This window comes from Peromyscus leucopus, chromosome 13 (genome assembly GCF_004664715.2).
Source record: "Peromyscus leucopus breed LL Stock chromosome 13, UCI_PerLeu_2.1, whole genome shotgun sequence".
Lineage (NCBI taxonomy): Eukaryota > Metazoa > Chordata > Mammalia > Rodentia > Cricetidae > Peromyscus > Peromyscus leucopus.
The window spans coordinates 22,593,045-22,620,421 of NC_051074.1; the positions used below are offsets into that span (position 1 = coordinate 22,593,045).

Consider the following 27,377-nt stretch of genomic DNA (forward strand, 5'->3'; position numbering starts at 1 on the left):
CACCCATATATGTGTATACATACATTCATGTACTAATTACTATGATCATTGTATTGACATTTTTTAGACTGTGCCTTGTCTTTTCATCTTGATATTCATGTCTAGTTTAAAGGTGAGGGTAGAGAGGGTACAGTAGACGGTAGGAAATGAAGAAACCTCAGATTCCCCAGTGCCTTCACTTCATCTCTTTCCTAAGACTTCTGGAAAGCTCACACCTGTTTTTTGTTTTGTTTTGTTTGTTCAGCTTTTCAGACTCCATATATCTGAATGGAACCAACCAGCCGTCTTAAATATTCAGCCATTTTGTGGAGGATGGCGTGAGGTGGAAGGGGTTTGGTAGGTGAATAGCCTTTACATTAACTGTCCAAATCACAAAGCTAAAGACCCAGGTCCCTATTAGAGTTTTCCTTTTTCTTTATTGTTACCTGTGGTAGTTTGAATGTAATTGGCCCCCATAATCTCATAGGAGGTGGCCCTATTAGGAGGTGTGGCCTTGTTGGAATAGGTGTGGTCTTACTGGAGGAAGTGTGTCATGGTGGGGGTGGGCTTTGAAGTTTCCTGTGCTCAGGATACCACCCAGTATCTCAGTTGACTTCCTGTTGCCTGCAAGATGTAGAACTCTCAGTTACAGCTCCGGCACCATGTCTGCCTACATGCCACCATTCTTCCCGCCATGCTGATAATGGACTGAACCTCTGAACTGTAGGCAAACCACCCCAGTTAAATGTTTTTCTTATAAGAGCTGCTGTGGTCATGGTATCTCTTCACAGCAATAGAAATTGTAAGACAGTACTCATCCCCAATAACATCCAACTGTGACCTCCATAGACACACTATCCCTTGCCAAATTTGCCTCTTGCTGAGACTGCTCACCAATGAAGAGCCCACGCTCTTCTCTAGCCTTTCCCCAGTGATTACCACAGTGAACGATTTCTTGTCTTCTTCCCTTCCTCATCCCCTTCTTGGCTGTGTCATCATCCTGTCTGGTCAGGGATCCTCCTGCCTGAGTATCTGGGACAACAGGTGTACTCTACCGTGTTCCCACAGTGCTAATCAGAGCAACTGAATTACTTCCTTAATGGCTCCCAGTAAGACCGACTTTCCGCTCTTCCCTCCCTCCTTCTCAACAAGCCCTGGACCACCTTCCAGCATCAGAGTCCCCATCCACTCTAATGCAGACGTGCCAGGCCACCAGCTTTCTTGCCTTGTCAATGGCTCTCCTTTCTAAGGCTTTCCTTCCTCATTCTGCTACAATGATTTCTGCTCTCTTCTTGTCATTTTAATTGTTTTCCCTAGGAGGGGGGTTCAGCCTCTCACTGCCTTCCCCATGTCCTGGATTCCACAGGCAGGATTTATTACATTGGCACTCCCACATTCTGACTTAAGTCTGTCACAATTAATTGTTTATTGTACTTGGGTTTCTAATATCATATCTAATATGCCACGAGGATGAGGGGATTATAAATATCTTTCTATTTCTTGGTGCTATGGATCAGTCACCATGACCAATTAACTGCACTAAGAAGGATTAGTAGGCCTGGCCTTAGGTTAACTTATGAACTAGACAAATTAGCCTCTTGACACATTCTGTGGAGTTTCAAATTTTTGTAAGGGAACTGAGATCTTTAGGTAGAGAAAACCTCCAAGCTCAGGGGTGTGGCCAGGCACGTATGTTTCATAGAGATGGCCATGTCCCTCGCTTGTTGGTGACAGAGCGGCTCAGTGACATTGGTGTCTCCTCTCCTGGTGATGGTTTTGTGGAAGTGCTATAATCAAGTGTTGTGGGAGTAACCAACCACTCTCCGATTGGATTCAAGGCTCACTTCATGAGATGGAACCCATGCCTGACACTCTGGGTGGCCAAGAACCTGAGGCTGGATAGGACATGGGCCTAGAGGAAAACCAAATACTACTTGTTCAGGCACACAGCAATAAAATGACTCCTGCTATATTCATAGATCAAGGTCTCACTCAGCCATTATCACAGAGGCTTCTTGCAGCAGAAAGGAACTAACACAGAGACCTCAACTGGACAGCGTGCAGGGAGTGAGAGACCTTGGAACACTCAGCCCTATGGGATGTCTCCATCAAAAATCATACCCTCAGGGCTCAGGAAACTGTGAGGAAGGGGGTTGGATAGATTGTGAGAGTCACAGGTGATGGATGACTCCAAGAACACAATGTCTTTCAGACACAACAGAGACTGTGACTACTCCAGGAAGACCTTCGCAGGTTCAATCCAGATGGGGTCAGTGTTGAGAGCGGGGGGGAAATAGACACACATTCCCACTCCTGGTCAAAAAGCTGTTTGCAACTGACACTCACTTGCAAAGGAAAGTTTAGTTTTCTCCAGTGGAGTCCCACTCGGTGTATTAGCCACACTGACGGGCAGGCGCGGTTGTTTTGTTTGGATTTATTTTTGTCTTATGTCTTTTGCTGGTTCCCAATTTTGTGTTGTTATTGTTTGTTTTTGTGTGTGTTCTTGTATTTTTTCCTTTGGATTTTGTTTGTGTGTTTTGTCTGGCGGTTTGTTTGAGAGAGAGGGAGGGAGGGAGGGGGAGGGAGGGAGGGAGGGAGTGCTGAGTAGGTGGGGATGGGGAAGAATCTAGGAGGGGTTAGAGGAGGGGGAAGAATTATCAGAATATATTATATGAAAAAGATTTTTTTCAATAAAAAATAATGTTCTTCACTAAAAAGAAATCAATGAAAAGGGATTGTGAGAGTTTAAACCAGGGAAGCCAGGAGTGCATATAAAAACAATTTATCTCTTCCCTTACTGATAAGATCCATCAATGTCTTTGAACACGTTAGGAGTTTCTGTGGTAAAAGGGTCTTGACATTTTGTACTATCGAGGGTTACCAGAGTTGTTCTTGTAAGTAAGCGAGCTATGCCTGCCCTTTAGGAGGCATAACCTTCTCTCTCTCTTGATTCCCATTGATTCTGGATTGGGAGGCTACTGATCAAAACCAGATGTTCCTTTTCCTGTGTAACAGGGGCACTTGGAATTTTAATATACCCTCTTTATAGGTGTATTAGTAAGCTAATTCTAACACCCAGTGTTTATATTAAAAATCCTTACTTCCTTATTCTTTCAGGGAGAAATACTATGGAAGGAATTTCAGGTCAGCTTCTTCGGGCAGATGACAATCTTCACAACATCCCATAGGTAGGTGGGTTCCTCCCTCCTCAGTAATGACAGAGGTTAACATCTGTCTTCCCTACTTTCCTTAGCTCTCAAACATTTTGTCATCTGTTACCACAACTATTGAGTGACTCAACAATAATTTCCCTAAATGACTGTGAGACCTCATTTGGATTTTTAATAAACAGTCACATTCTAATGAGGTCTTCATAAAACTGACTAAATATGTTTAGAAATCATTAGCTTAAATTACCGGTGCAAAAATCTCCTTTGGGAGCCCTGCAGATTTGGTTATGAGACTTCTGGCAGATGGATTCATTCAACACCATGGCAGCGTTTTTGAAGCTCCACACAAACAGTGTAAATGGGAACGCCTGGGAAACAGGAGACTGGATAAGACACTCACCGTCCCTCAGGTGGGTTCATTAAACAAGGAAGACAATCAGAACACATCCCAGTGCCATTTAACTGCCAGGTGTGCAGCTGCTGGCAGGTGCCGGGGAAACTGACAAGGGTCCCTTCCTAGACACGTCGGCTGAAAGGGGATGCACAACCGTGACACAGAAGTCTCAGATAATGACAGGTCCTGGCAGATGTCCCAGGGACCCCACTGGAGGAGAGTGGGAGCATCTCCGTCTTCTACACCAGGTGCTGCCACAGGGAAGGCCTCCCAGTGGCTCCAGCACAGGCAATTAAAGCCTCCCAATGCTGAGTGCTGGAGGGCAAGAAAGGGTGGAAGCAGGTCTCCCCGTTCTGACTTAATGAATAGGCAGCCAGTCTGTGTAAACAAACACACATCCGTGCGGCTCATGGGTAATTCATGAAGGACGCCCCACGTGTGGTGCCCATGTTAAGTAGGTAGCGGTTGCCCTTAAAAATCATGTCATTTTGATTTCTTGGATGGTTTGCTGGTGGTGTTCCTATGCATGGGAAATGGGGAGCTGCCGCTAAGCAAATGTGCAGCACTAACAACAGAAACAGCCCGGAACAAGGTCAGGGTCTTTCCCCGATGGGACCCGACCTCTTGTCAAAACTTCCAAATCCATGGTAGACATTCAAGAACAGATGCCATTAATGTCACTCCTAATTGAAGACAACCCCATGAAGGGACTAGAGGCCTCTTCTGAGCTCACCCCCACCTTCCCCACCAACCTGGTTTAGGATTTGCTGAAAACAAAACTCAAGCATTTTTATCTCTGGTAAGCCTATGAATATAGATTCACAAATAAACCAGAAACCTAATGCCCTCCTTGCCCCCCCCTCTTCAGCTACATCCTATTGCCTGGAGTTTCCATACTGATTTGTCAAAGCAAAGCCACTGTCATAAAAACCAGTGACTACCCCTTACAGGGCAGGTCCAAGGGGCTGATGGGAAGAAGGAACACTGACCGCCACCATGAGACATTTTCAGTTGTTATATTTGCAGAGCCACACCACTTGAAATGAAACCTGGCTACCAGCAAAATGTACCAACAGTCTTTTGCACATTATTACTAGTTCTTTAAAAAAAAATGTTTACGGATGTCCTGCCTGAGTGTATGTCTTGGTGCTGGAGGATTCCGGAAGAGACTGTCAGATCCTCTGGAACTAGGGTTACAGACGGTTATGAGCTGTCGCCTGAGTGGTTGGAATTGAACCCTGGTCCCCTCCAAGAGCAGTCAGTGCTTCTAACTGCGGAGGCCTCTCTCCAGCCTTTATGGCTCCCTTGACTGTAGTAATGAACAGTGCAGTCTTCTCCTGCCTTTACATCAGAGACCACACCTTCTCTACCCTTCCTTAAAGTGAAGGAATTTATCATGCGTCAAGACTTTCCCCTCTTCAGGCTACTGAGTCTGGAGAGAGCACACTTAGGAATTTCAACCAAGGGGGAAAACACACACACACACACACACACATTCACACTTCATCCTAAATGCTAGTGGACATTGTTATTTTACAGATTGTTCACTTTTCAAAATAATTTACTTCAGGAAACCCAATACTTACAATCTGAGGTAACAATGCAGCTCTTGAAAAAGCCCGTGGAGCCTGGACCACTACATCCACAGGCCTCACTCGGGGATGTGGACATTCTCTAAGTATTTGTGGGGTCAGTCCAGACACTGGGGTGGGTGTGCAGTTCCTCAGGAGGAATGAAAGGCCAAGAGAATTCTCTGCTCCGCCATGGAAGAGTTCAAAGGCGTACTCAACTGCTCTTAGACACTGTCCGGGAAGCCACCCACTCTCATCCCTTAAATGAGAATGAATTCTGGTGCCACCCCCCAACCCCATAATATCCAGGAAAATCAGGGTCATTATATGTATCACTGCTGATCTGAGGTTTGAAAATAGAACATTGAAATTAATACCTAATATTTACTGAGTCTTCATAATGGGTAAAAACTTCTCTCCAGGACATGGAGAAATTCTCACATAATCTACGCCAGAACTCCCCAAAGTAGGTAGGTGGTCATAGATCGAATATTTTATATCCCCAAACTCAAATGCTGAAACCTGACCACCCGTGACCCATGACGGCTGTATCTGTAAATGAAGGAGCAAGGATACATGGGTTAAAAGGGTGGGACTCTGATGCAACAAGATTAGTGTCTGTATAAGGAAAGACCTAGAGAGCTAGCTCTATCCGCCATGTGACCTGAAGTCCAGGTGAGAAGGTAACCATGTGAAAACCAGGAGGAGCCCTCTCCAGACCCTGGATCGGTTGACCTTGATGTGGACTCAGCGGCCACATTAAGGAAATGAATGGCTCTGGTTTATGCCTCTCAGCCCAAGGTATCTGTTATGGCTGTCTGACTGGCTGGAAGCACAGGACCATTATATCCTGCTCCTCATGGTCCGAGAGATCCTCTCCAGGCTGCCCACGTGACCAGCACCTGCTGGACCAGGCTCCAAGCCAGCTCACCTGCGTTCCCACCAGCTCCCGGAAGAGGCAGAATTGAAAGAAAGAAATGCGTTTTCTACCTTCAGTATAGAAAATATTGCCTTGAAAGATTTTATGCTGTACAGAAAACTTTACATGCTTAAATTTTCAAAACTTCCAATCTTTCCCAAGCTTTTGTTGTCTTTAAAACAGTCTTTAAAAAACTCAAAGTCTTAAATATTTTTTCCTGTATTATTTTCTACAAGTTTTAAAGCTCTATTTGTGATACATAGGTCTTTAGTTTTTGCTTGTTTGGGGGCATTCCATGAGGAAGAGATCTTTTTTCTTTTTTTGGGCCACATGGGTAAGCAAATGTCCCAGATGGCTTGATTGAAAAGCTCACTAATTATATATCTTTCCACTTAGGGCTGCAGTCAACATCTGGGCCTTCTGTTTTGACATATTGGCCCATTTATTTCTTCCTGTCAATTTGTGACACCTATAATCTTCTCTTCTCCTATGGTCTTTGGGACGGATTTCAAGGTTGTCCCATCCTCATAAAGTAAGACAGAAAAGCAATTTTTCCTTTTCTATTTCCTTAGAATCATTTTTTATTGATTCTATATATCAATAAAAACATATAAAAGGTATTTGTATTTTATAACTTATAAAATTAAATAATACAAAATTTGAGTATTGAGTACCAAAAAACACATTTGTGTCTAGTACATTTTCATGGCTGACTTTTGGACATGCTTCAGTTTTTAAATACTTGTTTTGTCAGAATTTTATTTTATTTTAGAACTGATCTTAGAGAATATGTATTTTTCTACAAATCACCAAATTTATTAATTTAGTCTCTTATCATAAAGATACAATCCTCTTTCTAATATTGGTGATATTTATTTTCTTTTTTTTATTTCTGATCCGTTGTCAAAGGTTTGTCTATCTCATGTAACTAGGTTTGTATTTGCTAATCTTCATTACTATGATTTAATAAATTTCTTCTCTACTTTTCTCAATTTTCTTTGGTTTTACTCTGTCCACTTTCTTGAATTAGATGTCTCATTTTTCTTTTAAATTAAGAGCATCTAGGAACTTTTTATTTATTTCCTGTGAGTTTATACACTCCTCCCTCAATATCGATGGGGAATTGGTTCTAGGCTTCTTCTGGAGACTCCTTTTTATGTAAACTGCTATAGCATTTGCATGGAACCTAGGCAACATCCTCCTGTATACATGAGTTACATCATCTCTAGATGGCTTGTGATACCCAGTACAGTGTACCTCCTATGTCAACACCTGTTTTACTATTTTGTTTCGGGAATGATAATAAGTCTGTACATGTTGAAAACAGATGCTCTCTTTGTTGTTTTGGTGGATGGTAGGAACCTACTGTTGACTGAATTCATGACCCTGGAACCCACCGACATGGAGGGGTGACTCTGTGACACTGTTTTTGACCTTACATTCAGTCTCATCTTGACCCATGAGTTTGGCAGGGGTTCTTTCCTGGGATCTGAAGTGAAGATGGAGTAATGTCTCCGTCATATTCTCAGGGCAGGCGGATGCTCCCTTCTCTCCCCTCCTTCCCACTTCCTCCCTGACTTTGTCTTTTATCCGACCCTCTACCTCCATGGGTTTGGATTTTATATTAACACTGATGGCCCCCAGATGTTATCTCTTGATCTTTATGGCTTCAAAATCAGGCTACCTCTGACCAAGATGGACACAGAACTCCCCTGCCTGTTTCTGGGCACATTTCATTATCCAATCTTTCCAGTCTCCAGCCCTCAGTGTATGGTACATTACAATGTCCAATCTTTCCAGTCTCCAGCCCTCAGTGTATGGTACATTACAATGTCCAATCTTTCCAGTCTCTGGTCCTTAGTGTACGGCATATTATAATGTCCAGCCTTCCCAATTCCAGCCCACAGTGTACTTCAGGTCTGTGGTAGTTAGACTTTCTTGAGTGCTAAGTTGCATATTTTAAGCAAGTCTATTTACATACTCATACGATGCATATGAACTTTTAAAAATAAGCATGATTTATCTAGAATTTCAAGATGTTTGTTGAAGGTCAGGTTATCTAGTCTGTCATCTTTTCGAGAATTTTCAGTATATTCCACTTACTGAGATCTTCTTCTGAGACAATTGTTATATTTGTTTGTGCCTTAATTGTAGAAACCTTAAGAACCACCTCCCCTTTAAGGTTCTTGTTTCAATAATTCAATTCTAGGACAACTACCAGGCTGCCTTTGCTGGGTATAAATACCAGCTTCCCTAAGAAGTAATGGGCTCTTTGTTTGAGCTAAGCGGCACCATGGAATTGAACCCATTATAAAGCAGTTGTACCCTATATATTTACTCATTTAAAACGTGTGCTCTGGAGGTAATCTGATAACATGCCATTGCTAAGATTACCGCTGCTCATCAGCTTCCTGGTTAAACAAGATGAAAACTCATAAACAGTCACTAGAGATAGGAATACAAGAACTTTAGGGCTAAAGATTATGGTTCCCATTTCATAGGTTAGGACACCAAGGCACAGCGAAGCATGACAACATGCTGGGTTTCTAGTCCACAGACAGATCCCAGCAATGCACACTGTTTTTAGAGTCAATTCCCCTGACTTACAGAATGATGTCATGTCTATTGTAGCACCCATAGGGTTTCAACACCCAACAACCAGCACTAATGCTTGGAGGTATTTCTGTGTGCTCAATATAGCCAGGTAACGACAGCTTTTAAATCCTGAGTGCATTCCCTGTCTGTTGTTATTGCAACAAATGAAGGCCATTCAGGCTGTGCTTACTGAAAAGGAATAAGCCATTGTGGTAAGCAACAGGAGATGCTGGGTAGTTAAGTTTTCTTTGGGAGTATATGGCACACTTCAAGAGCGTGGGTCATGTTTCTTTATCACTAACCCAGCAGGGAACCAAAGGGCGTTTGCCACGGTTGGGCCAGCTTACCCTTCCCACTTCCACGAGGTTGGTCACCATGATGATGCTGGCAGTGTTCTCGTGCCACACCATCCTCCAGAAATCATAGATGGTCTCCTGCATGGGTCCTGCAGTGAAACAGAACAGAGACATCACTTTGCATCGGAGCATTGCTGGGACTTCAAGGGAGTCTGTGCATCTCCAGACGCAGATCCGTCGCTTTTAGCTGGATGCCCCTCTGCAGTAGCCACGCAGAAAAGAACTCCTAAAACTGCACCTAGAGCAATAGCCAATGATTGGAAATTCATGTCTTCCAATATTATCTGCATTTTGAGTTCTCTTTACTCCTCTTAAACTACTACCGTGAAAGAAAGTGATTTCTCCATCATTTAGTTATTTATCTCCATAATACTCAAGAGTGGGATTTAAAAAAATGGCTAACATTACTCTTGCTGCTAACAACTGGCAGCTATCCCAGGGCAGCGGCACAGAGTGAAATGAACCTCTGTAGGAAAGATGGCCTTTTCTTGTTTCTAATATTTTTTCTTCTTCGGTGCCATCAGTCAAACGAATCCCTGTTCTCTTTCCACGTGACTTTCTAAAGTGAGAGGAGCTAGGGATGGATGTAAAGCAGCTGCCCTGCTTCCTGCCGAACGTGGAGCTTCCCGGCAGAAGGTGGCCAGGCGCATTACCCCGTTACCTGATCCCTTGAGATCTGAGCATCAGAACTCTTTCCTGTGGCTTGGCAGAAAAACAACCAACTAACCAACCAACCAACCAACCTCCAAAAACCAAAAACCAAACCAAAACAAAAAACCATGGGGGTGGGATATGTGTTACAAAATGCCAGTGCTGATATCACCAGTGCAGAAAGCTGGAATTGAAATGTTCTATTAATTCAAACCTTTATTTTTTTAACATGCATATAATATACTTCAGTAATATTCACCCTGCCCAATTCTCCTTGCTCCCCCCCATGTCCTATTCCTTTTTTTTTCACTTATTTTTAAAAAATAACTCATTGAGTCCAATTAGTGCTTCCTGTACATGCACAAGTGTGGCACCATCCACCAGAGCTTGAAAGAATAATACCCCAAGTGCCTCAAGCCCGTGCATACTTGAGGCTATAAAAGTGGCAGTGTACCGAAGACAAGAAAAAAACATGCAAGGAGATGAGAGAAATACAAGTTTAAAGGCTTGGGAAGGCACATCCTCTATGGAAAACCCCACAAATGCTCAGACACTTAGACCCACCATCCTCCTGTACATCTTGGCACTGGCAGGTTATTGACTGCAGGTGGTTGAATTTGAGGTGTGTGACCTGGGATACATTACTTGGTTACTGTGAGCCTCGACACTGCCTTCTTTAGGTGACTACGCCAACACCTTTCAAGGTGATTTTGAGGACCCTTGGGATTCAAACATTTTATAAGCAACAAAGCGACAGGGGGCAAAGGGTGTCTTTGTTAATGTTCATCTCTACGTGCATGTCTGGACATAGCCACAGCAGCACACCGAGGGTCCCCACACTCAGTCACCCCACTCCTCTGGACCAGTTAGCAATGGTTATGGTGTGGAGCATCTTGTCCATCTGTCCAGCTCATCCCCTTGCCTCTGGCACACTTGCTATCATCCCCTCCCATGCTCTTCAGAGAACACGGCCCTATGCTCCTGCCAAAGGGGACTCAGTTGCCCCATGTCTGTGTCTGATCCCTTTGGGGATGGGGACACACATGCCGCCTCCTGTGAAGCTACGCGAGCCATCTCAGGCATTCCCTGGGCACGTTCGTGCCATTCTCCTGCTGCAGAGGCTGGAGATTTCAGTGACTTTAATCTCAGGCTACAGGAGGGACAGGGAGACATCAGCTTCTATCAATCACCCATCCCCTCGCTTTCATTGTGGTACTTAACAGCTTGTTACTTATTCAGTAGGAAAATTCTGCATTGCGTCTACCCCAATGTGCCATGGGCAAAGTCTTCCCAATGTGAAGGAAGCCCTGAAACAGCGTGGTGGCCTCATCAGGCACACAGGCCTGTGCCACATACCAAAGCACGAAGAAATAGTTCTGGTAACCATAATTACAGTGGATGAGTCAAGGCTTCCGGCATCTTCAAGCTTTCCTATCTACGTCCGCAGGAGATTTCCCAGGCGTATTTGAGACCATGACCCTTTGTTGTGCTTTTCAAGGTGCTCTTTGCTTAGTCCTTCACAGCAACTAATACCTGTGATTATTGTGATTATTTAATGAAATCTCCTCTGGAGAGAACATGACATCTGGGTTTGGTGTGCTTCCTTATAGAATGCCCGTCACCCAGCAGTGAGTGTGTGCGTAAGGCTGTGTGCACATGAGGAATACGAGCGGTCAGTCGTATTTTTGACTCCCTTCTCAACTTATGTTCCTATGAGCATCCACAGAAGATCGAGGACCCATGGTCTTCACCTCTTCTAGTGCTGGAAAGGGGTCTTCCTTTAGGGGGCTCATTTCAAACCCAGTGAGTGGGCTTATCACTCAGTCCTCAGGTACCGCCTTGGGGCACTGATATGCAATGGTTGCTCCTGGCTTCTAAGCAGACCACGGTCCCAAGTTTCCCTTCCCAAAGCTTTGCTTCCCAGCTTAGCTCAGTCCATGACCCTGGTGGGCAAAGAAAAGTCCTACTTGCCAGCCACTCTCCACTGAGCTCTGAGTCTACTGCTGAGACGAACCCTGTCTCTAGGGTCACTGGGAATTTCTCTAAGGGCACAGGGAATTGCTTGTCTGTGGAGGAGGAATCCACAACAGTAAGCAAAGGAGGGCGCTGCAAGCTCTCTCTTTCAGATGCTGAGCGGGTGTGACCTGTGGCTCTGCATGAGGCTTACACGGCTTCTGGGTGAGTGGAAGCCACTGTGATTTCCTGTGGCAGAATATTTACAGATGTTCGCACAATGGGACAGAAGGTGGGGCTCAGCAGGTGTCCTCCTATGAGACTGTCTGTCATTTGAAAGGGTAAGGTATAGACATTTCAACAACACCAGCTCAGTAATACCTTCCATTTCCTTCACATTGGTGGGCACACACTGAGAAGGAAATGAGTGGAGGGCCGCTCACCCCCCCCCCCCCCCGCCGCCCCAGCCTTGCAGAGAATGAGGACACAGGAAGAAAGTTGAAAGTTGGAATACAATAAAAAACCCAAGTGAAAGACGCTCAAGGATGGACTCTATTGTGTAAGATGAGTTCTCTAGTTCACAGGAGGTGAGGGATATTACAAATTATAATTTCAAACCCGGGTAGGCAACATACACCACGTTCCTTTCACATCTGAATTTCTATACAGCATGTTTTCCTGTTAACTAAAGCTGCTGAGAAGTCAAGGTCCTCTGAACACTCACAGTGGCTTATTTGAGCTTTTTAAAAGCAAGGTATAAATACCAGTGCTGCTCCAGGATACGCAGAATAAAATTTAACATCTTTTAAGGGAGTTTTACTTCCTAGGCATGGTTTGAAGTACTTGAAGTGTAGTATCTCATTAAATTTAAAATTCACCATCCTATGAAACCAGACCTACCACCCTCGCCCCTGCCATCGGATCACAGACAGGCTCCGAGAAGCACAGAAAGTGGCCGGATCACGCGGCTAGTGAGTCATGGAGGTGTCTTCCCCTTCCTTCCTATATTCCTTCCTTCCCAAGACAGGGCGGGTCTCATGGCAGCTGGCCTCCAACTCACCATCCTCCTTGCTCAGCCACACAAGTACCAGACTTAAGAGGCTGAAGGGTGGCCTGACTCTATTCCATCCCAGGTCCTCCAAGAGAATAACTTAGCAAGCTTCCAGCAGACAGGTGAATACCCTATAGTCACGAGAGGAAGAGAGCAGAAAAACCCGTGTTGCCCCCACAGAAAAGCCCTTTGCAAAGTGGTTGAACTTCAGGTCGGTTTTCTCCGTTAATGTGTTTGCTGGCCTCCTGTTGAGACAGAATAACATTCATCTTCATGAGCACTGCAAGCTCTGGAATGTCTCTGCCAGCCCCTAGCTCTTCGGAGCCACCCAGAGGTTTTGCCAGATCACAGGCTTCCTGTCTCCAATGTCACCTACCTATGCCTGATGGCCGCAGCCTTTACGTGTAAAAAGCCCAAGTGGTTTACACCCCCTCAGCCCCCTCCCTGTTCCTTAGCCACCCCTCTAAACAGACACACACCATGAAAAACAGCAAACTTGACCCTGCTAATCTCATCTCCCGTTGGCTCTTTCCTAATAGGTATGGAGCACAATGCCAAACGTGTTCTTCCCCACAGGCCTCTTTGGGGGCCCTTCCCAGTGTGCCGTTCAGAGCCCACATTTCACACCTGTTTCAATTCAGTAGGCTAGAAATCACTTCTTCCCTGAGCCACTGTTCTAAGCCCTTTACAACACTTAATGCCCCTCATGGGGACAGTGTGGTTTCCTTGGAAGTTTTCTTCTGTGAATGGTCTATGGGTCCGTGCACTGACCCCCACAACACAGGCTCCGCCTCAGCCTGGTTTTGGAAGCTCGGTATTTTGTCTGGGATCTTCCTAGTGACACCAGGGGGCAAGGGTGAGCAGTGCCAGTACCTCCCTCTGTCCAGAGGCCTGTCATTGTCTAAGGAAGAGATCATTCTCAGCACATGTCCTCTCACAGCGGGTGCAGGACAACTTCCGACTGAGCTATGCAGAGCCTCGGAGACACAGGGACCTTCCAAAGGCACAATGAATGCCTTTTCTAGTATTATTTCCCCGGTGCTTAATGTCTATGTGGACTCTTCAGAAAGCTACCTCCCCGAGAAGCCTGCATGCCTAATTGGCTCGTTTGCCCTAAACAAGACCTCTGCTCATCTCGATGTGGTTGTGGGCTTTGCCCGGGAGTAAAAACCACAGGAGTGGAAAAAAATACAGCTGGAATATTGACCCTAGAAAGACAGGGCTCCCTGCCTTCCCAGAGACCTTGCTGCGAGGGTCAAACTTGGTATTTGGGTTCACCGTGGGATGCCCTGAGTTTGGTTCTCCTAAAGTGCTAGGAGCTGCAATTATTGTCTTTTAAATGGAACCAGAATGTCTTCCAGGGTGCCTCATTTTCTTCCATTAGATGCAGGGATAGGGTTTCATGTGTTTTCTTTTAGATTTGGAGATTTGGTTTGCTGTGATCTGTGTAAGACAGTTAAGATATATCTAACGCATATCACAAAAATACTCATTGTAGTTTACAGAGATCCTCATTTTATCTGGGAAGATATATAATATTACCTGCCTGCAATGGATAAAATCACATGCTAGAGAAAAGATTTATGTTTTAAATTATTTTTATGTGTGCATATGCGTGCGTGTGTGCGTGTGTGTGTGTGTGTGTGTGTGTGTGTGTGTGTGTGTGTGTGTGTGTAAGTCACAGCTCACATATGAAGGTCAGAAGACAGTTTATGAGAGTTGGTTTTCTCCTTCTATCATGTGCATACTGGGGATGGAACTCAGGTTTTCAGGTTTAAGGCTGAATGTTTTTGCCCAATGAGCCATCTTGCATGTCCTTAGTTTTAGCAATAAACTCAAAATTCTGAAAGAAAGCCACATAATTTTTTCAAACTTTCTTTTGGGGATGCAAGAAAGATGTCTGGAGACCAGAAACTATAAATGGATTGAATTGTGGATAAAGTGAGTGGAAGGATATCACACTGGTGCATAAGCAGGGGTATGCCACTGAAGACTTGCTGAGCCTTATACATGACCCTGATGAAGAAGACTGAGAGTAAAAGCTGGGTAGCAGGTCCTGGCCAAGGTGGACTGTCCTGTAGTTATGACTTGTTACCATCTGAGAGAGGAAGGGGACACACAGGGGCCCTCTTGGGAAGAGATGGGCTTTTTGGAAGAATTGTGTGTTTATGGGAAGAAGACAGATATTAAAGACACACACGGGAAGACATAACTCTCCCAACGGATCCTATGCCTGGGTGAGGCAGAGAGAGAGAGAGAATGGGAGAGGATGTGTTTGATGGTCTGAGTAGATCTAGGGTGGAAACTGCACTGTGGAGGTTCCTACTGATGTGGCTCAGCAGTCACTGTGACCAGGTGTCAGCAACCATAGAAAAGAGAGGATGGGAGGAAGTGGGCTGAGAAGTGTAGAGACGGGGCTAAGTCCAAGGATCATCTGAGCCTCTTGCATATTTCAGAACATGTCAGCGTCTAGGCTAGACGGGAAATTGGCTCAGAAGGTACAGGGACAACGAGAACAAAAACAGTGACTACCAAGAGAAGCACTGTGTGCCACAGTTATTCAGAGAAGTCTGGAACTGGGAGGTGGCTCAGTGTATTAAAAAGTGCTTGCCACTCCAGACAGACAACCCGAGTTCAATCCTCGGAACCCAGTGGTGCACATCTGTAATCCCAGCCACACTCCTAGGATGAGACAGGGGAGACAGGAGAACTGGCCAGATGCTCGCTGGCCAGCTAGCTAGCCCAGAGAAGGCAACACAGGACACACAGCAAAGGAGACATGTTTGTCAGAGACAGCAGACCTCCAAAACTTGCCTTCTGGCCCCCATGGGGCACCTCTCTCTTTTCTCTCTAACAGATAATTAAAAAAAAAGAAGAGGAAGTGTTATTTATAAAAACAGAGAGGGGTGGGGTTTGAAAATACTATGATACACTAAGACCCTTTGAATGAGTAGAGATATCTAGCTAGGGTCTGTCCCATATCATGCTCGATTGCTGATGGGGTGTACAGAGGTGGTACAAAGGCAGAGGGAGGGGGAGGGACCCTGAGGTGGCAAAGCCTACAGAGAGTCCAGGGTACTTGGCTGGCACTGGCTCAGCCAAGGCTTTGGTGGGCTCTTTAGGTACAGGTTCGTTCCATTAGCACATAAGACCATGTAAGGGGCAGCATGGATGTGAAAAGAGCCAAGCCTGAGATTTATGCATTAATTGTAAAGCTCCTGCTACATACGTAAAAGCGGCCCTAAAATTTTGATCTGTTATCGGTAACGTTGCCGTTGGCGATAAACTAAAATGGGTATTATAAAGTCAGCCATTCAACAGTCAGAGAATTAGACATCCCTTCAGTGGCTTCTGAGTGAGTTTTTATTGCAAAACTTTATGTGATTTTTCAGCACGATACTGCCACAACACTCAGACTCATAATTTCATATTTAGTAGTTTTTCTTTTTTTTTTTTTTTTTTTGCGGAAGCCAAACGTAAAAGGTAAAATGTGCCACTGTGCCTTACAGACCGAAGTGGTAATGTTGACATGGAGAACAGCCGACTTTTGCATTAATAATCCTTAACATCACTTATTTGATAGATGCATCTGCCCTCCCCCGAGGCTGCTTATGGCAAAATGTGGAATTTATGAATCATCTTTGGTTTCAGCTGTAGGAAAAAAAAAAGCGGAACTGAGATGACTGGGTACATGCGGTATGATCTGCTCATTTTCCAAACTCAAAGACTATTGCAAGAAAATGACTAAAAGAAACAAGGAAGTCCATCATGTACAAGGGCCAATGCACAGAGTTATTCTGTGATGGAGGGAACTGGGGAGTATATGATTGAACCCGAGTTTGAAAATGGACATGGTTGCATGACGAAATAATGATTTTGAAGCACAGCGCTGAAGCAAAAAACCCCTTCCTGTCTAGAATTATGGGGTTATTGTTCACCAGTCCCCTGGAATCTTAATCGGTGAGTGTACAAGAGGAGGAACTTGGCATCAGAGCCATAATAAAATGTAACTTCTTTTAGAAGTGTTGTCAGAAGGTGTGACTACAGTGAGGTTAGACAGTGTTTGACTTTATAAATCCCCACGGTTTCCACACAATGGCTGTTCCCCGCATTCCCTGCAGGAGGTTTCCCTGTCCATGGCTCGCTCACTCTGACTAGCAGAAACGCGGTTGCTGTCTGTACTTTTTTTTCCTTTTCTTTTATAATTTAATTTTACATATCAGCCACAGATTCCCTTGTCGTCCCCCGCTCCCTGCTGTCTGTACTTCTACAGACGCTTGCCTGTGTGTTACTCTCAGATCCGAGGCTTGGCCCATATCTCCTGCTGTAACGCCCAGTCATTTTTTTCCCTCTACACCACACTGGCTGCGTGCCGATTGTCCATTTCACCCACACCCCTCCTTTCAGGCTGAAATATGAAGTGAAATGATTCATGCTTTTCTCTTAGTAGTTTCAGGAGTATTTGTTTCTGGGTGTCACACAAACATATGAACCTCTAACTCAACAGTGAAAGGCTAAGTTGGATTTAATTAGGAGTAAATTATAAATGTATAAGCCCCTGCCCATACATACATACATACATACATATATACATATATCCTCAGAAACTTCTGTCCGTGATTTTAGTTATAACTCTTCAACTCTTATTTAGGTTAATAACTCAGTTATTAACTCCCTTAATTTTTTTCAATTAAAAACAATTAGGAAATACTTTAATATACACAAGTCTGAAGAATTACACAGCACATACTGGTCTTTTTGATAGGTGTGAATGTACATATGTTTGTGTGGGGTTTGTGGATACCTGTGGGCCTGACGTGTGTGTGTGTGTGTGTGTGTGTGTGTGTGTGTGTAGGTCAGAGGACAACCACAGACATCTTCAGGTGCCCTCTACGTTTTGTTTGAGACAAGGCCTTTCACTGGCCTGGACCTTCGCCTGTAGGCCAGGCTGGTTGGGATTGCCTGTGTCTGCCCTCCATACAGCCACTGCTAGGACCGCAGGCACATGCCTCCATGCCTGCCTTTTACGTGAGTTTTGGAGGTCTGAATTCACGCCCTCCTGCTTGTAAGGCCAGCACTCAACCTACTGAGCCACCCCCCCAAGGCCCATATTTCTCTTACTAAAGATACATTCAACTGATCACCATGGTCTTCCTTAGAAGTCCTAAGACAGATAATTCTAGTCTTTCCTTTCCCATTTTAAAAACTATTATTGTCTAACATTACGTATAGAAAGTTTACCCCTCTACAATTAACCATTATTAAAATTCCTTTCTTCTTTCTTATGTTTATATACTTTCATTGGTTTTGTTTTTCTTGAATTTATCTTTACTAGAATAAAGTTTAGGAACTTCTATAATATTATTAACTACATCTTAAGTCCCAGTAAAAATTTTAAAAAGATGAATAAAAATTTTTCTTTAAAGATTTATTTATTTATTATGTATACAGTGTTCTGCCTGCATGTATGCCTGAACACCAGAAGAGGGCACCAGACCTCATTACAGATGGTTGTGAGCCACCATGTGGTTGCTGGGAATTGAACTCAGGACCTCCAGAAGAGCAGTCAGTGCTCTTAACCTCTGAGCCATCTCTCCAGCCCAGGATGCAGGAATTTTTAAGAATGTAAACTGAATTTCTGAATACTACCTTTCTTTGCCTACCCAGAACCCCAACATCTTTACATAAGAAAATGAAATAATATCTTTGAGATCTAAACATGCTTTCTTGTGGCAGGCATAGAAGATTCTTTTGGTTGTGTTTGTATGTGCACACTGTATGTATGTGTTTGTGTGTGAGAGTGTGGGCATGGGAAGGGTTTCAAACATTTTTTTTCCAAGGTGAAAAAATGCTGCTTCCAGTTTTTTTGATGACGTTAATTGCCTATTTAACCCCAAATTTACCTTTGTTCGAAAGTTCATGGTGATGACAATCTTTATACTTTGAAGGGAGTAGAGGATGTGGGTGAAACTCAAGTGATTCTCGTTGGTACAGGAAGGAAGCTCCGACAGAGGCAGAATGGACTGCTTTCATGATAGTCTGGGAGTATCCTGTGGGTATGCACTGTGTTTAGGACAAAGCCTGGCTTATCTCTGCCACTGAGAGATGTGTGTCGGGATTGGTAACATTGTAAGGTGAGTAGAGCGGTAGCTAATGTTGACTGAGAGGCTGCCAGCAAAGCGGGTTTCCAAGCTGCACACTCTAACCCTATAGTAACTATATAGTAACCATATAGTAACCATATAGTATCGGTGGAAATATTAAGGCAACTCCACATAGTTAAAAGGGAGGTTTATTCAAAGCTGGAACAGCTACCCACTGCAATATAGTAACCATATACTAACCACACAGTAACCACATAATAATCACATAGTAACCACTCTCCTTTAAGGATTCTCGGGTGGAGGGTGTCTTGGACCACTTCCTGATACCAAACATGTCTGCATACAGAAGGAAGGTTCGGGCCAACATTCAAAGATCTGATTGCGATCATGCTGTGTAAGCAAAGTATAGTTAGAGTGCAATCAATGATGGAGAATGGCTGACGAAGCATTGCAATGTCTCAGAGCATCTCTGGAAACCCCATCTAGATGGGATCGTTATTTGGGTTCACTCTCTATGGACTACACTCAGCATTGTTCCGGAATCATGCCTCCACAGCAGCTGAACCAACCCTTTCAGCTTGCAGTGGTACCCCTGTGGCTGGGAGTGCAGAGGTTTCTGCAGAGCTTGATAGGGAAGGCGGAGGCAGACAAAGCAGATCTGGTACAGATTAGGCCCCTGACGAACAACGGAAACACAGCTGAGAATCTAAGGGGTGGTGCGTGGCGGATCACAGCGATCTGTCTACAGGCTTCTGCTGAGACTTTCGGTCCCCGATCCTGGCATAGGCTACATGCCATATGCAGGGGGAGCTGGGAGGAGTCACAGGACCAAGTGCTTAAAGCCACAGAAGGGAGGGACCCTGACCCATGTCCACACCACAGGCGCCTCCCACTGGCTGTGGCCCAGGGCCTTCATTAGTGTTGGTCTCCAGAGAGAACGCTCGGAAACTGAGGCGAGGTGTTTGTGCAGGCTGCATGGAGGGAAGCAGGGAGAGAACAAGAAGAACAGCAGCTCTCCGCGTGGAGTGGTTTGGCAGCCCGGAGGACCTGGCTGCCTTCTGTCACAGAGAACAGCAGAAAGAAAGCCCTGCTGCATTCCATGCTTCAGGGGCGACTGCCAAAGGAATAAAGGCTTTCATTAGCTCCATCCTCTTTAATTAAGCCTTCCTCAGTACACAAGTGGGATCCTCTTTTATTTAACAAAAAAGAGACTCAATCTAATAAATGAATAAAACAGAGATAAATTGGCTCCCAAGACATAGCTGAGGGCAGGTACTCTCAAATGTTCTATGGCAGGGTAGGGACCAGCGTCAGGAAATTTCCAGCAGTGAATTTTAGATAAGTCAAGAGACAGAGGAAACTGAATTGGCACTCATTTTTTTTTAACCCACCAAACAGGACAGATAACCTGTCTAAAGAAGTCCTGGACTGTATAGCAAGCCCACAAAGTAGCCATCATGCTACCATCCCAAGACAAACTCCACACTGCCATGCTGAGGTCACTGGTGACCTTGTGACCCTGTGCTCAGCCCAGTGTTTGGTAGACAAACCAAGTTGGTTTGTTGAGCTTTGAATGGCCTGGCATTTTAAAGGGATGGCTTGGCTTTGCCAAGGGTCCATGGTGTTGAGACCCAGGAAAGCAGGCACCAGGGGACGTATGTGGAAATGAAGTTATAACTCTTTCCTTTCAAAGGGATGAATCTGAAAAAAAAGAGGTGACCTCAAGCATCTGTGTATTTAATCCCCCATTGAACAAAATGTCCCTTAGAGTAAGTCTGTCACATGGTATTGATTTTCCCCTCAGCTGTCCACACAGTTGATAGCTACTTCTGCATAGATGATTTTAGGTCCTCATATAGGGACAAAGGTCACTTAAATACATTTCTTTCTCAAGTTCCAACTCTTTGTACTAAAAATCCCCCCAAATCAAGAGGACAGACTGGGAATTTTTTTTTTTTTTATTTTTTACTAATTCTAAAATTTTGTACTTGGTGTCTTTCTTTTTAACTTCAATTAAGGTATAGACCTAAATTCCTCTTAAAGATTTAAAAAGCTTTTGGTGTGACGGTTTCAAATTTAGTGTGGGATCATGCAATGTTCATCTCTCCGTTTCTGGCTTGATTTCAAATACCATATTTTCAAAAATCCATCCGTTCCTCAATAGACACACTGGTTCCTATCTTGCCCATTATGAGTGATGCTGTAATAAACATGGATTGTGTGCTCCAAATAGCTATAGGATAAGATCTTCAATGTCCTTCCCACAAAAGGATGATAAACATCTGGGATGATGACAGACTAATTATCCTGGTATGATTACTTTACAATGAATATGTAGATTGAAATACTATATTCCATAAATATATTCAAAATGAAGTAAAAAGAAAATTAAAAATACAAATAAAGAGCATTTTATGCATGATTGTCAGCCATCTTTACATTATTCTGTGTGAATTAAGCTTAAGCTCCATTGTTTAGGAACACTTTCTGTCCCATAAGAACATAGGTGATGGGATCTCATCCCTCTGCTTATTACATTTCTTTTTAGTCTGAACATGTCTTTAAATGTATTCTCAGAGCAGGTTTATTAGGAATACAGGCCCAAGAGATGTCTATCAATCTGACCATTGGTCAATTAGGCCAATAACTTCGGATATAAACTTGGGTTGTTAAAAGGAATTTTATGGATAAACTGTCACTGCAACTGTGCATTCTTAAGAAAGGCAGAAACAAGTACATGGTGTAGCATGCCTCCCAGAGATGTGGCTGGCATCCTTAGTATGGTGATCACTGTTTGTGGGAAAAATCATACCAAGTTTTCTTTTTCAAAGCATCAGTCTTCTTTAGTGTTGGGAGCTGAAGCGTGCTCTACTTTAACTAGGCGATGTTTTTAAACAAGTCTAAGACAGGACCTAACAAATGAATCCATAGCATGCTCTGCAACTGGCTGATGGCATAGGAACTCCTCAGGGCAAACAAGACCAACAGGAACAGAGAAGCTAGAGGGGAAGAGCATAGCACATTGGTGCTGGGAGCGGGGTGCAGAAGAAACAGAAGCTGTCTTACAACAAGAAACAGCCAATTCATTCAAAAGCAGTAATTTCATAACGCCTTACATGGTGATTTCCTCTAACAAACCCTTGGTTCTGATAGGTTGACCTTCTGAATGCTGGCTGTCAGCTGCTGTATACTCCTATGGTCTTTTGCTACCAGCAGCTCTCCATATGTATATACCATTTACATGGATGAATTTAATCCTCACCATCTGAGGTACTGGAGTTCGGGGGTCTGTTCTGTTTCCTGTGATTGGCTTCCTTGTCTAGCACCTGTAATAACAGCTATGATTCTCTCCATTTACTATGCATTTCCATGTTATGGGTACATGTAATCTCATGATTACATCTCAATCTGATGGGCACACATAACTGGATAGTCTAGAAGATGGTTTTCTTATTTAACTGTACAATTTTTATGAACAGACACATACTAAAATATTTGCCTCATACTAGGTCCATGTGGACTGTAGACTCTTAGAGGTCTTGTTCTCTATCCTTAGCTACTGATGAGGCAAAATGGCCCAGAGTATCCTCATAGAACTTTCATAGAATGGAACTGCAGGTGCCTGGCCTTGTTGGATCAAAACCGCTTCAGAAGAATTATAGCGAACTAGAAATGATAGCGCAGGTGTCTGCCTTGGTATATTCTTAGTCCTTCTAGAGATCAACACCACCCATGTTGCCCTAAGCTTCCTCCACTGGCACCTCCCCACTCTGATTCAAATAACAATTAACACTTTGTGTTTATTTCTACACCAGTTTTAATGCAAGTTTTTTAGGCTCAATAGACTAATTATATACAGGTCCTGAGATTCAGGTGACTAACAGAAAAAGGCTGTTAACTGACAAACCATGTCTGGATATTATTAATCACATAAAAAGTACATGTATTCTCTGCCTTTTCCTTAAATCTCTCATTGGTTTAATTTCTTCCTCGTAACCTTTGTAGTGATCCCTTTAAGAGATAGCCAGGACTTTTTACAACCTACAGGCTGTTGTCAATCACCAATTAAGCTGACCAAGTCTTTGCCAATCGTGACTCTTATCAGAATATTTGTCCTGAGAGTGTACTTTGTAGTTTTTATTAACAGGTTGTTAATGAATGGATATGTATATGGATATACATATATATTCATATATACAAATACATATATATTCATATATACATATACATATATATGTGAGAGGGGAACAAGAGGAGAAAAAAGATGGAAAGAACTAGATAGATATGAGAGGACAGCAGGAGGGACCGAGAGGAGCTAAGTATGAGAACAGAAAAGAAGCTGTGTAAATAGAACTGACCGAGAAGAATAAAGGGAATGGACTAAAGAACTCAGTGTGCTTAGATTCATTGAATATCCCTCAGATTAGATTCCCAGCTGGTTGTTAGATTCTTCCACGGACTCTGGGAGAAAGCAATAGGGCAGGACCTCTATTTTTTTTCCGATAGGCTAAAGCAGGACTCTCCTAAAGTCAGTTTTTAAAATGCAGCTAAACAATACAACCGCTTTGTGCAGACCCCCTTGCTGCCCATCAGGAAGCCAGCAGGAGCTCTCTCAGTTCAGGTGAAGAAGTGTGGTTCTTAATGTGCTGCATCCCACCTGAGGCCCACTCCATGGGTCGCAATTTGATTGTGAAATATGATCGGTTCTGAGCTAGCCTAGCCACTGGTACACTCTTCCGCCCCTTGCTGTGAGCTGGGTTGTTTGAAATCTCTCTGTCGTGGCTCTAAGCGGGCAGCAACAGATTCCTAAGGCCCTCTGATTTGCTTAGTCATGAATCTTACATGTTACAAACTGTATGAATGTATCATTCAGACGTGATTGATGCTCCTATTGGACCATCCCATCTATTGACTTCTGGACAGAAAATAATTAACACAGGGTGGACAGGAATAACATACTGAAAAACAAAAAACAAAGAGAATAGCCCCTAACACAAAACAGGCTAGGCTTGTAGATTCATGACTTTGAGTAAAATTCTTTCAGAATTATGTTAGTACTAAATATTGAGGGACACAGAGTAAGGAAGGATGTAAAACTTTCGTCTTGCATTAGTCCTTACTGCCTGTTTTGCTGGCTTCTTAGAATGTAGAAGTATTTGTGGTCCATGAGCAGACACCAACTACCTTTCTTACTGGCCATCTGGGCCACTAGTAACACGATGCTTGTGGCATACATAAGTAAGGGGAATCTAGCTTTCTTTATTTTATTATTATTTATTTTTTTCCTTTTATTTTATTTTACAATACCATTCAGCCACGGATTCCCTTGTTCTCCCCCCTTCTGCCCCCCTCCCCTTCCCCCCCAGCCCCCCCCCCATTCCCATCTCCTCCAGGGCAAAGCCTCCCCTGAGGACTGAGATCAACCGGGTAGACTCAGTCCAGGCAGGTCCAGTCCCCTCCTCCCAGACTGAGCCAAGTGTCCCTGCATAAGCCCCAGGTTTCAAACAGCCAACTCATGCAATGAGCACAGGACCCAGTACCACTGCCTAGATGCCTCCCAAACTGATCAAGCCAATCGACTGTCTCACCTATCAGAGGCCTGATCCAGTTGGAGGCCCCTCAGCCTTTGGTTCATAGTTCATGTGTTTCCATTCGTTTGGCTATTTGACCCTGTGCTTTATAGGAATCTAGCTTTCTAATCCCAGCATTCCAGTCTGAAGGTATGGCTCCCACTGGCAGTGACACAGGTACCACCAGTGTGGGGCGCTCTTGTGCAGCACACTCTGTGGTTACGCAAGGTCTCCATGGTCTGGCCGCAGTGCACTGGGCATGGCCTTCTCCATGAAGGTCAGGCCTCCACTTGCCAGGCCTCAGCCACCTCGGGATGCTTCTGCTCATTACCACCTGGCAGTTTGAAGGCCGAGCGGCTACCAAGCAGGGAAGTGTCATTCAAACTCATTCTGCGCAAAGTGGTTTTGCTAGCGTTATTTTCTTCAGAGAGACATCTCTCTTGGGTGTGGAGAAAAATCAATCAAGGAAAGCTCTGAAGGACAGTGTGTAGAGCTGGTTATTTAGTCATAGAAATCTTGAAAATTCCAAAGAGATTTAGTTATATGATGTTTATGCCATCTATGGTAACACGAGGTACCAATTAAGTTGCTGGATAGGTAAGCTAAGGGAAACTTTGGATAGTTAACCACCAAAATTTTTACAGGCATTATAAGAAGCGGCCAGTTTTCCAACATCATCAAAGTGATTAAATCAGACGCCGTGACACCTGCTTCAGAACATTCGGAAAGCCTTCAGAATTCATGCCAGAGAGCTAACGGTGTGTGCCTGAAAGCACGGATGAGTTTAGTTTGGAGACAGCAGGATCCAGAAGGTGCTGAGAATCAATTATTCTCGCCTGGCTGCAGGAGACTGCACCAGGCAGTGCTTTCGGATAGTCCTGGCAGCCATTGTGTGGAGCTAGCCTGTGCCAACTTCACATTGGGCACTCTACGGGAGAGTGTGCATGTATAGGGCTAGCCTTTGCCAGCTTCACACTGGGTACTCTCCAGAAGAGTATGCATCTGACTAGTTAAGAGACCTTGGAAGGAGCTGTTACTGACTACAGGCCATACAGAAGGAACAGCAATTAGAGACAGGGCAGGGGCAAGTTCTCATGACCTGGGACACAGAGTCCTTGGTTGTGATAGGAGAGCATGGACTGTGTGTGTTTTGGGGGCCATTCAGGCTCTTCATGAAGCCATTGCTATTAGGGAGGGACAAGGCCCTACAGTCTTTATCTTGGCTCCACCCGGGGCTTTTCACCCACAGCACTGCCAGCAGCAGCACCACCACAGGGAGGAGCCAGATGTAGCTGCTTGCCTGAGGATTAGGTAAATCTGGTTCCCTGTTTGTGTTTTTGACAGCAACATTTCAAGTGCGGTCCATCCTCGCTGTCCCTGGTGGGCTGGGGCAGGAACTCTTCAGGTTGCAAACATCTGAAGATACCCAAGTCTCTTACAGCCAAAGGTGCTGTGATTTGCACCTAACCTCTGAATGTTTTAAACCAGCATTCAGGCTGTGCACAGAGTTGCTACACTGCATTGTTTGGATAATGACAAGGCAGAAAGCTCTGGACACACACAATACACATTCCCCCAAATATTTCCAGTTCATGCTCAATTGATCTGTGGGTCTGGAACCCACAGATAAGTAAATTCCCAGCTGTTTTTCCTAGGATGTAATGCTCCCCCAGTTTGGTCCTTAAAGACAGCTTGGTACTACTAAGGAAGACGTAGGTGAAGCTTTAGAAGGGATCACAACATGTGAGCTCATAGGTCATTAACGGATGTTGGACCCAAGCCATTCTCTCTTTCCTTTTCTGTTTCTCTAGCATGAGGTGATGAATGTCTTTCACCGTACCCTTGTAATGACATACTGTGTGTCATAGACCCTAAGCAACAGAGGCAATCAGTCATAGACTAAAACTCCTAATGTAGTAAAATGAACCTGTTTACTTTATGGTTGATTGTCTCAGGTCTTTTGTTGTGATATTGTAAAGCCAAGACAAATAGATCACCAGAAACAAAGATTAACTTAAAAAATTGGAGAAATACATGTTCTTCAGCCATGCTGGGTCTTCTCTGTGTGTCAGCACCTCTAGCTCATCTCACATCTATTCACTAAGTTATCTTTTAGGATGACCCACACACCCTTCATAGATGAGCATCCTCACGTGCTGCAGAGACCATCACACAAAGACTATCGCCATGATGACCCTTCTGAGCATTTCCTCTAGCTTTCTTTCATTTCCCTTACTGAAAAGGATTTGCCTTCTACCTTGGAAATGCGTTTCCTGCTACCAGGTCTTCAATCATGACCATTTATCATTCTCAAGTCCTGTTGATCTGGAACCATCTCAGTAGAACAGCCCCGCCCATTTCCAGTTTCACTAACACTTCACCTGTGCCTCTCACTGGAGTTCTGTGCATCATGCCTACCCAGATACATGCAGGCCACCTCACAGCTGCCCCCTAAACTTAGCTACTGGATTAACTGTGACTCCCCAGCAGAGACTCCCACAGTTCTGTGGACAGACAGGAGTCAAAACAGACTTATTAAAGGGCATTCTTCTTCCCCATCTCTGTATCCAGATAGAGGACATAGAATATATTCTTGCAAATGTCAGACTAATTCCTAAAGCATTTAAACTGAATTCAATAGTGAGCCAGTGGGCACATTTCTTTAATGATCTCAACATGAAGTTCCAAATAAGTGCCTACAGCACCAAAACTTCTGTTGGGAAAATAAGGCACATGCATCAATGGTTCGGAACACAATATATCACACGTAAAATATTTTCATGAGGGTGTGGGTGATAAACTTGAAGTGATTCAGACTAGCAAGCAACAAGAGACAGGCACAAGAGCCAAAATAACTTACCTGGGTTGCGATGTAATGATTGGGTCGATGGTAGCCCTAAAAAAAAAATGAGAAAGAATATTTGATAAATTTAAAGTCGGTGGGTTGCACAGAACTCACACACTGAGTCTGTGGAAACGACCATGCATTCAAACACCAACCCCGGAAGCACTCGATAGTTTAGTTGCCGGACACAGGATCACTCAGTTTGTCTCATCAAGTGAA

The 27,377-nt window shown here is 44.1% G+C and overlaps 1 protein-coding gene across 1 annotated transcript in view; it reads right to left on the bottom strand.

The window, feature by feature from the left end:
• The window catches only part of Ptprm (protein tyrosine phosphatase receptor type M), a 968,046-nt gene that overhangs the window by 48,949 nt on the left and 891,720 nt on the right, over positions 1-27,377 (bottom strand). The window contains exon 24 of the mRNA XM_037210182.1: positions 8,976-9,073. Within this exon, the coding sequence (XP_037066077.1) occupies positions 8,976-9,073 (98 nt within the window). The remainder of the gene's footprint in view (positions 1-8,975; positions 9,074-27,377) is intronic.